General features: G+C 37.9%; 1 protein-coding gene across 1 annotated transcript in view; it reads right to left on the reverse strand.

The window, feature by feature from the left end:
• ZFYVE9 (zinc finger FYVE-type containing 9) overlaps nucleotides 1-10,779 on the reverse strand; it is a 203,943-nt gene that overhangs the window by 81,237 nt on the left and 111,927 nt on the right. The window contains exons 5-7 of the mRNA XM_017874503.1: nucleotides 6,586-6,685; nucleotides 3,670-3,846; nucleotides 1,881-2,050 (exon numbers count right to left, since the gene is read on the reverse strand). Of these exons, the coding sequence (XP_017729992.1) occupies nucleotides 1,881-2,050; nucleotides 3,670-3,846; nucleotides 6,586-6,685 (447 nt within the window). The remainder of the gene's footprint in view (nucleotides 1-1,880; nucleotides 2,051-3,669; nucleotides 3,847-6,585; nucleotides 6,686-10,779) is intronic.

The raw sequence follows: 10,779 nt of genomic DNA on the forward strand, positions 1-10,779 counted from the left end.
TCCGTCTCAAAACAAAAAAAAAAAACAAAGAAATCACCCTCACTTATGTAGGATTGTCATTACTGCCAAAAAATGTTTAATCTGAAACTAATCATGAGGAAAAAAAAAAAAACAGACAAATACAAATTGACAGTCTCATGTAAAACATGGCCCAAATATTTACTTAAATATTAATGATACAAAAACTTAATAAACTTTATTTAAAAAATTAATATATCTGTGCACACACATATATGTAAAAATGAAATCTATAAAGAACATTATTGTGACATTTGGGGAAATCAGAATTATATGTTAAGTTTCCATTTCATGTGATAATTGTATTGTGGTTATATAAGAAAATGACTTTTCTTAAGGTACACAAGCTGAACTATCAAATGGTGAAGTGCAACCAATCCTTAAATGGGTCATTAAAAAAAATGTGTATGTACTGTGAAGTGGTAGAGTAAATGTGGCAAAATGGTAACAGTTGATGAAGATAGGTGAAGAGTATATGGGTATTCACTATATTATTCTTGTAACTTTTCTATAGGTTGAATTTGTTTCCAAATAAACAGTTGTGGCCAGGTTTGCCTATAGTTCCAGCTATTTGGGAGGCTGTGGCAGAAGGATCGCTTGAGCCTGGGACGTTAAGGCTGCAGAGAGCCGTGTCTGTGGCACTATACTGCAGCCTGGGCGACAATGAGACCTTGTCTCAAAAAAAAAGCAAAACAAACAAACAAAAAAACTGTTGCGGGGAATAAAGAAAAAACTTTCTTGACAGTCACTGTGGAGATACAAAGAAGGATTAGACATAGTCCTGGCTGTCACCCTCAGCAGCTATAGAAAAATTCAAAAAATAGAAATATTTGAAGACAGATATTACATGATTCAATAATTCACCAAACAGGTAACTCAGCTCTGCACGTCAAAAAATCTAATCTTAACAACACGCAATTTCAATTACAATCAAACTCACAAATTATATAGGATGTAAATGTCTGAAAAAATATTACTTAATATAAATAATTAGTAACTAACAATTCTATGAAAACATCAGGAGTAAAATTTTTATCCAATTCTGATAGGGGTAGTGACTCACACCTGCAATCTGAGCACTTTGGGAGGCTGAGGCGGGTGGATCACTTGAGGTCAGGAGTTCAAGACCCAGCCTGGGTAACACGGTGCAACTGTGTCTCTACCAAAAATACAAAAATTAGCCTGGCATGGTGGCAGGTGCCTGTAATCCCACTTACTTCAGAGGCTGAGGCAGGAGAACTGCTTGAACCTGGGAGGCAGAGGTTGCAGTGAGCCAAGATCACGCCACTGTACTCCAGCCTGGGCAACAGAGACTCTGTCTCAAAAAAACAAAAAAAAAAAGTATCCAATCCTAATGTAAAATGTGGACTTGGATTGATTACGATGTGTCAGTGTAGGTTCAACAAGTGTAACAACTGTACCACTCTGGTAGGGGATGTTGATAAGCCAGGGTTCTCAACTCAGCTCCTCAGGCCCCTTCATGTTACCTGCTCTTCCTCACCATAGCACTCCTGAGAGGCTGCCACGGAACCTGGGGAACATGCTTTAAAAACCAATGTAGCAAGGGGATAGAACTCTCTACAGCCCGACTGCTAGCTACAGTGGAGCACCTGAGCTCATCTGAGAACAATCTTCATTAAGAACCTTTCTCCTGAAAAAAACTTCTAAATATACAGCAAAGAACAACAGCTGATTTTTGCCACATTTACTTTATCCATATATGTGCACATACACACTAAGTTGTATCCAAAACCTAAAGAGTTCCACACAAAAGTAATTCAACATAGAAAAAGGCAAGACAGATGCAGCACAATGCTGAGTAAAGTACCTATGCAATTTTAGTTGCTGTTTTGTTTTCTTACCTCTGCTGGTAGAGGACTGGTAGTTACTGGCTTGACTGGGTCATGTGACACAGCCAGGGTTCCTGCAGAGGAAGTTCCATTCATTGTTAATTTGGCTGCATCAGCAACTTCTCCATTGGGCAAGATCCCATCAGCAAACCAAACTCGCCTCTGCTCTCTGGGCTGAGCCACTTGAGGGGCCAGAAAAATAAAACAGGCATCAATGTGACATTGGAAGGTTTTCTAACATCAAAGAAGAGAAGGTCACCAATTCCAGTTGTACAAAGAAATCACTACTTGGCAACTTACAATCAGAAACATCAGAAATGTAACTGTATATAAAAGTGGTTATAAATGAATTAAAAATACAAATGTAAATATATTCTTTACTTCTTTAACTTATATGCAAAGAGTAAAAAATATTTTGCTTTGAAATATTAAGAGTGCTTAAACACATCTATGATTATGTCACATACTCTGTCCCGTATCACTGACAGAGAAACTAAGGAAAGTGTTCAAGTGCCTCGGAAATAAATTAATGGCAAGGGGAAAAAAGCAATAGACATTCACATTTTCTAAAGGTATGAGGTTTCCAAAGAAATTAAACACCTGGAAAAGTGATATGGTACTTTTAAAGGGCAAAAGATGCCCTGAAGAATGTTAAAGAATAATTCATTTATAACGGAAGAGCTGGTACAGACATGTAAGAATTGGCAAGCAAACTGACCAGATCGTTGCCTGAAGTGTAACGGAAGAAGAAAAAGACTGATCTGGCAGTGCAAAAGTAATTTATGTTTTAGTAAAAGACGGAAAAGCTGGAAAACTGACTCTGATGAAATGATCCCTTTAAGTCCAGTTTTGAAATCAGTTCAAACAGCCAAAACACACAGAGACTAGGGAAGAACAACAAAAACAACAAATGAAGAGAATAAAGATTTTAAGAAAGCCTAAATTCATAAAAATACAAGGAGTATGACTAAGGGATGATCTGAAAAGAGAAAAAATGGGGAAGAGTATGATAATGCCAATAGAAGTCTATAATCTTCAAAAGGGGAGGTAGGTTATTTAGCAAGGGGAAGGGAATATTAATAGATGAAAAGATAAAATTAATGAAGGAAGACTGATTTTCATTACCAAGGGAAACTTGATAAGATCATTTTAAGGAAATAAATGTTATTTTTACTATTCATAATCCCCTGCACTTACACAGTGTCTTTCATCTGACAATATCATAATCATAAAGATATAATAAATCAATGTAAGTTGAGCCTGTAATTTTCTACCTATCATATAATCGGAATTAAAGTTCTAGATTTAAAGTCTATGTCCCTAACACAAAATGTTCATATTTTATATGGACAGATTAAAATGAAAAGAGAAAATGGCAATGTATATTCCAAAAAGCAATACTTGATTGGGCTGGTCAGAAAGAAGAACTCTCATTTTTACCACTTACTAAACTCCTACAAAAAACATTAAGGTAGGCATGAGGTAGGCTAGGAATTTACAGACTGACTTCAAATTCTGCACCTCTTTTTAAGGACAAGCAGTGTAATTACTCCATTCTTAAGTTGGAGAGGAGACTGACATATATTCTGAGGTGCCTCTAAAATACCAAGCAACACAATATTATTCTCTACTTGCCCAGAAATAGTCTTGACACATTTCTCACCTTATTGTTCCATTTTAATAACCATCCAAAGAGACTTATCTGCAGTGTTTTTTAAGACTTGTGCTGTAAAGTCATATCAGCACCTTTTCAGAGGAACTTCGTGAGGAAAAAGAGAGAGAATAGCACATGATCCCCTACCTTCTGCTCCAGGGTGCTTTAAAACTCCCACAGGTACCATCACAGTGGGAGGTGGAGAGCTCAGAGCTCCTGAGGCCTGAGCTTGCTGCAAGGGAGGGATAGTAGAACAGTATTCAGCAGGATTGTTAGGGTTAGGGCTCTGGCTTGAGGCACTCATCATGTTCTCCCAGGCTTGAGCTAAAGCAAATACAGACACAATCAATGTGAATGGATTGCAAAATATGGACATCAAGACCTCCACAATATTGGATAAATACTGCAGCTTCTCCTAATTAATACTCATAGTATGTCTCTCTTCCAGCTAGTGAAGGTATTAAAGAGATAGATGATTTTATGTAATAAAGGAGACCATTTAGCCAAGTAAACTGTTTGGCTGGAGCAAATAACAACATGATTTTTTTTTTTTTTTAAAGAATTAGACCGGGCACCGTGGCTCATGTCTGTAATCCCAGCACTTTGTGAGGCCGAGGCAGGCAGATCATGAGGTCAGGAGATCAAGACCATCCTGGCTAACACAGTGAAACTCCGTCTCTATTAAAAATACAAAAAATTAGCCAGGCGTGCTGGTGGGCACCTGTAGTCCCAGCTACTCAGGAGGCTGAGGCAGGAGAATGGCGTGAACCCGGGAGGCGGAGCTTGCAGTGGGCCAAGATCGCGCCACTGAACTCCAGCCCGGGCAACAGAGCAAGAAACCATCTCAAAAAAATAAAAATAAAATAAAAAAGAATTATAGGATATTTCTGATAGACTGATAGCAGATCAGTCTGAGTTAAAGGTTGGAGCCTGGCTTCTTTATAGGAGACCAAACATTTCCTTAAGAGGGAGTGAAACAACATCAAACTTTAAGAATTTGAAACCAGGATAGCATTTAATGCATTTTATAAAGTTCTATCAAAAAGCAAAATCGGGGCTAAAATAGTATAACTCTACTGTATAATTTTAAGTTTCATTTCTAAACTTTTAAGGCTCTCGTTAAAGTAAAAGCTCATTAAAAATTTCTAAAGCCTAAAGCTCAGGAGGACACATCTCAATATTTTTCTGAATTCTGCTTTTATGTCATCATCACCCTGTATAAAAGTATCCATCAGTAACAACCATTTCACATCTTTGGTGTGTCTCAAAAGCACAGGACCTATTTGAACATGAAAATGTGCCAATATCATATAAATGTGATCAACCAATATAAATGATCACAAATAACATTAAGATTCTGTGTACCCTATAATTTTACTAAATACTGACACATCACCTATTGCCCTTAAAGCAAATAGGATGAAAGGTGCTACAGAAATGAAAGATACCACATTTTATCTTCTAGGTTCAGGTAATACCACATGCCCAGAAATAGAAGTCATCCTCTTTTTAAGCATCCTTTCAAAAATCTCATTCAACATCAAAGAACGATCCATAAGATTCTGAATATTTATTGCCTCCAAACTGCAAGACAAGGCTAGTAACAAAAGCTATGTTCCTTTGAAAGCACTGGCAGGAAGAGGGGAGGAAGAGAAAAGGAGAAAGGGAAAAAGAAATAGGGAACACTGAAAAGCATCAAATTAAATATTAAGAAAAAGACCGGGCTAAGCCATGCGAGAGGAAAGACGCTGGAAAAACCAGGAAAAGTGGATTACCTTAGGATCCCCTGTTAAGGGCCTCCTTGGCTTAATAAAAAGTAAGTATTCTATGTGAATCCTCTGCCATTTCCTTCATCTTTAGCTATGCCAAGTTAAAAAAAATTAGCTATCAAGTTGGAAGATCTCATCAAATAAAAGAGGTATTAGGTACTATAATTAAGCAGCATGCTCTTATCTGTGAATATGTGCCCGAAAATGAAAGCAGCAGAATAAAAATCATCAATTGAGCAACCAAGTGAAAAAACCACTATTCAAAAAGTAACCCTTAAGAGTGGACAGAATGATTCATATTTGGTCAAAATCACAAGAATTCAGAAATGGGAGGAAACTGGGTGGATCATAGGAAATTAGAACAGATCAGATTAACTGTCATGCAATAGGTTAATAAGCCAGCAACAGGAAAACGTCACTATCAGCAATGCAGACAGACAGAGCAGGAGGGGTCTCAGAGCAGAAGTTCCAGCCTCCAGGAGGCACACTATCCTGGCACAGGTAGCACTGGTGTTCAAGTTCAACATTTTATGTCTATCAGTAATTGTTCCAGCAACTGTACAAAGATGCATTCAAAGAGAAAATACTATAACCTGAACAATTTTAGTGTATCTTTTTACAAGAATACTCAGGGTTTTAACTAATATGCCCTTAAAATCATTTCCAGTCCAGCAAAAGATGAACACTGGATAAGTTTTATTTACTTTCCCCAGCCATATTCTTTTACCACATAAGAACTAGATTCTAAACCACTATTCTCATAGCAAATCTAAGTAGCATTAAAGAGATAAATAGGCTTTAAAAATGCAATTTCCTACTTGGTCCTGATGCTAAAATACTTATTTTCAACAAGGTGAATGAAACAAGGTGTTGATAAGAACGCATGCTAAGTTATTAAGTTGTTCCTTAGAAAGAGATGGCTTCTCTTAAAAGGAAAATCTCAGCCCAATTTTAACATCTCATCATCTGGTGATCAAAAGCTCCCCATTCCCACCTCACCCTGGTTATTTTATAGGAACACAAATTATTACCTCGCACCAGATTTCCAAAGAACTTCCACTATTCCTGCAAAACTTACCTGGCTTTAGCATTCATTCATTAAATTAGGCACAGGAATTCTGAAATGCTAAGATACTTCCAAAACATGGAAATTTAGCTAAATATTTTCAGTTAAAGTTATGACATTTGAGAAGGTGAGCAACTTGTAAAGAAAGGCAGGGGGAAAAAAGTATTTTCCTAGCCATTCCCTTGTTCTTTCTCAATAACTATGAAATCAACCTGTTTTAATACTTACCATTCATTAGCACTGAATGGCAGATTACACACACTCTAGCTTCCTTTCTGTCCATGTATAACAGTTTACATTTCAGGCTACAGCAGGAAGCACAGAAAACCTGTGGGGGGAAAAGGATACACAAAATTTACTTGGGATTACAGTGCAAAGAGAGTGAGCCAATATTGACAAATACTGATTGTCAGTGTACCTTATTAAACTACAATACTAAAGTTTCAAAGAAAATGTAGTTCAGGAAGTTGGGTAATTCAAAAGCAAGAGTGAGATTACAAGTCTGTCAACAATAAAGAAATGGAAAACGTTGGCTGAAAATAAAAATCTTAGCTAAGATCACATGGCAAATACACAGCAGTAGAGAAAAAAACCACCTGAATTACCCTTAGGCAAGATTTCTATGCACACAATCACCTAACATGGGTACTGAAAGATAGTTACATCTGCTATTTCCGTTTGGAAAGGAATCATAGCGGGATGAAATAAAGATTGGAATTTCTGCGTTTTAACTTCTGTTTGTTACTATCCTTATATGTGGAATTACAACTATACCAGCTGTTCTCAGTTTTTGCTATGAAGGCCAAGGGTCAGTATATACAACTCAATCATAAACATACGCACTGCTTTAGCTACAGGAAATCAGAGCAGGCAATCAAAATCTGCCATGCCAATTTCCACCTTCTGGGCTTGGTTCCTGGTAATCTCACTTCCTTCTCCCTTCTACACTAGGCAACAACAATCTCCTTTGCTCCTGTTAAGATTTTTCTTTTGTTTTTTTGAGACACAATCTGACTCTGTGGCCCAGCCTGCAGTGCAGTGGTGCAATCTTGGTTCACTGCTGCAACTTCCACCTCCTGGGTTCAAGTGATTCTTCTGCCTCAGCCTCCTGAGTACCTGGGACTTCAGGTGTGAGCCACCACACCTGGCTAATTCTTTGTTTTTTGTATTATTAGAAGACATGGGGTTTCACCATGTTGGCCAGGCTGGTCTCAAACTCCTGAACTCAAGTGATCCACCCACCTCAGCCTCCCAAAGTGCTGGGATTACAGGCATGATCCACCACACCCCGCCAGATTTATTTTCTTGAAAACTCATCAGTCATTTATCACATAGAGCCTTACAGTGGCAAAAGCCTGTTCCCAGTAGGATAAATTTTACTTCTTCAGTTTTTACACCAAGAAGCATCCTATACCTTACAAAGGTGAACCAAGAGATGAGGGTCATATTGAAGTCTAAGTTAAGATAGATATCTCCCATCCTACTATGTATAATTAATATCTAGTTACTATGATTGTTATCAGTTTACAATTTTTATAGGGCTTGACATTCCTAAATGTGATATAGGGAGATATCCCTGTGATATAGGGAGAACAAAGGGTATACATATTATCCTTATTTTCTATCAGAAGAAACAGTGTAGAGGGTTAAATGACTTCAAGTTCACAGCAAACTATATGAATACTAGGCACTTCACATGTGTTACATTTAATCTCAAAAATTCTATGAAGACAGTCATTTACAATCAGCAGTTTGGTAAACAGATGAACGTTTCAAAACTCCTATGTTGAAATCTTAACCCCAAAAGTGATGGTATTAGGTAGTAGGGCATATAGGATTAGTGCCCTATAAAAGAAGCCTGAGAGAGACTCCTCACCCTTCTGCCCTGTGAAGTTAGAGTAAGAACACAGCTGTCTATAAGGAAGCAGGCCCTCACCAGATACCAAATCTACTGGTGCCTTGATCTTGGACTTCCCAGGCTCCGGACTGTAAGAAGTAAATCTCTGTTATTTATAAGCCATCTAGTCTACGGTATTTTGTTAGCGCAGTCCGAGTGAACTAAGACATTAAGTAAAATTATCAGGGTCATACAGTTAGTAAGTTACATGATTAACCTGTATGACTTCAATGGCTCTGTAGTTAACTACTCTGTAATACTACTTCATACTAAATTACATATTTCATTTAAATTTTGAGTCTTGACTTTTCCTTCTCCCTCCCCATGACCACATCCAGTCAGTCATTAAGTCCTGTTGGTTTTTCCTTTGAAATTGTTCTTCCAAAATCACATCTTCTCCTATCTCTAACATTGCTGCCTCTGTTCAGGCTGTTATTATCTGAGGACTAAACAATCACGATGATAAACTAACTGTTCTCCTAATTCTTCACATCTGCCTTTCCAATTAATCTTCCACACAAAGACTAGATGAAGGAACTTTCTAAAAAATAAATCCAATAATGTTAAATTTCTTAAAATCCTTCAATAACCTTTCTTACAGACAAAACCAAGAATCTGTCATTCACTCATTTATTCTACAAATATATGAACTCTTATTATGTACTGGGCACCAAGCTATCCAATGGGGATGTCGCAGAAAACAAAACAGACATGGTCCTTGCCTTCATGCAATGCAATTTAGTGCAAGGGTTTCAGGTTATAACCTAAAATCAAATAATAACACGAGGCTGGGCACAGAGGAGTACGCCTGTTGTCCCAGATACTACATGGGAGGCTGAGGCAGGAGGATGACTTGAAGCCAGGAGTTTGAAGACACACTACGCTATGACTGCACCTGTGAATAGCCACTGCACTCCTGTCTGAGTAACATAGCAAAACCCTGTCTAAAAAAAAGAAAAAAGAAAAAAGAAAAGAAAAGAAAAGAAAAAAGAAAATAAAACCACACAAGTGAATATAAAATTACGTGTTTCAAAAGTGGTAAATGGTGAAATAAGATCATGTAATCTAGGCTCTAGCCTAGATTGGCAAGGTCAGTGAAGGTTTTATTTAGGAAATGACAAGAGATCAAATCTGAAGGATGGATAAGAGTTCTCTGTGCACAAAGAGGTGCCAATAGTACAGGAATAGTATGTAACAGTACAGGAAATAGTATGTACACAGTTTCTATTAGGGGAAGAAGCATGGACCCACCAAAGAACTAAAAAGTTAATATGGCTTGAGGCCCCAAAAGTTAAGGAATGCATGGAATAAGCTGAGGCCAGATCAAGCAAAGGCTCTCCAGGATCTGTTCTGACCTTTTTAACAGAGCAATGGGAAAGCCCTTAAGCACTTTTTTTTTTTCTTTGAGACAGAGTCTTGCTCTGTCGCCCAGGCTGGAGTGCAATGGCACAATCTTGGCTCACTGCAACCTCCGCCTCCAGGGTTCAAGCCATTCTCCTGCCTCAGCCTCCCAAGTAGCTGGGATTACAGGTGTGTGCCACCATGCCCAGCTAATTTTTGTATTTTTAGTGAGATGGGGTTTCACCATGTTGGTCAGGCTGGTCTCGAACTCCTGACCTCAGGTGATCTGCCTGCCTCAGCCTCCCAAAGTGCTGGTATTACAGATGTGAGCCACCGTGTCCAGCCCCCACTTAAGCGTTTTAATCAAAAAGAAAGACATGATCAGATCTGTATGGCCACAGTGTAGTGGGAAAAAAAAAGAAGAGAACAAGAATGGATTTGGGAAACTTAATGAGCTACTGCAAGTATTATAAAAAACATTAATTTATGATAAAAACATGAGCTTCAACAACCAATACCTCCAAGGAAATAAGGCAAAGAACTCGCATTGGTAAATACACACAAAAAATAAATAAAATGGCCAACAGATATAGTAAATACCACTCATGACAAAATAAAACAATGAGGTATGTTTTTACTAAGAGACTAGCAAAGATTTTTTTTTAACAGTGGTATCTAATGGTGGTGAGGGTATAGCTCTCATATTCTGCTGGTAGCAGTATACACTGGTAGGTTAATTTGACAATATCTTTTAAAATTGTGTTTATTCAGTATGACTCAGCACACACAGTTTTAAATTTTTACCCTACTGAAAACATCCACATGTGCAAAGAGATCTACACAGCAATTATCTCCGTAATGTTCAGAATAAAAGTTTTAAACAACCCAAGTGCTCATCAGTAGTATAACAGCTAATTAAACTGCAGTATACCCATAAAATGGAATCCCATTTCCGTAAAAAGAATGAGATAGTTCTGTACATACTGGCTGACATGGCAAAGAAAAATATAGTCAAGTTGGAGGATGAGATCAGAATGGAAGTAGGGCCTTTTTAATTTTTACACACAGTCTTGCTGTGCCACCTAGGCTGGAGTGCAGTGGCACCATTTCAGCTCACTGCAACCTCTGCCTCCCAGGTTTAAGCGATTCTGGTGCTTCAACCTCCTGAACAGCCGGGATTATTA

This window comes from Rhinopithecus bieti, unplaced genomic scaffold, assembly GCF_001698545.2.
Source record: "Rhinopithecus bieti isolate Rb0 unplaced genomic scaffold, ASM169854v2 scaffold_7684, whole genome shotgun sequence".
Classification (NCBI taxonomy): Eukaryota; Metazoa; Chordata; class Mammalia; order Primates; family Cercopithecidae; genus Rhinopithecus; species Rhinopithecus bieti.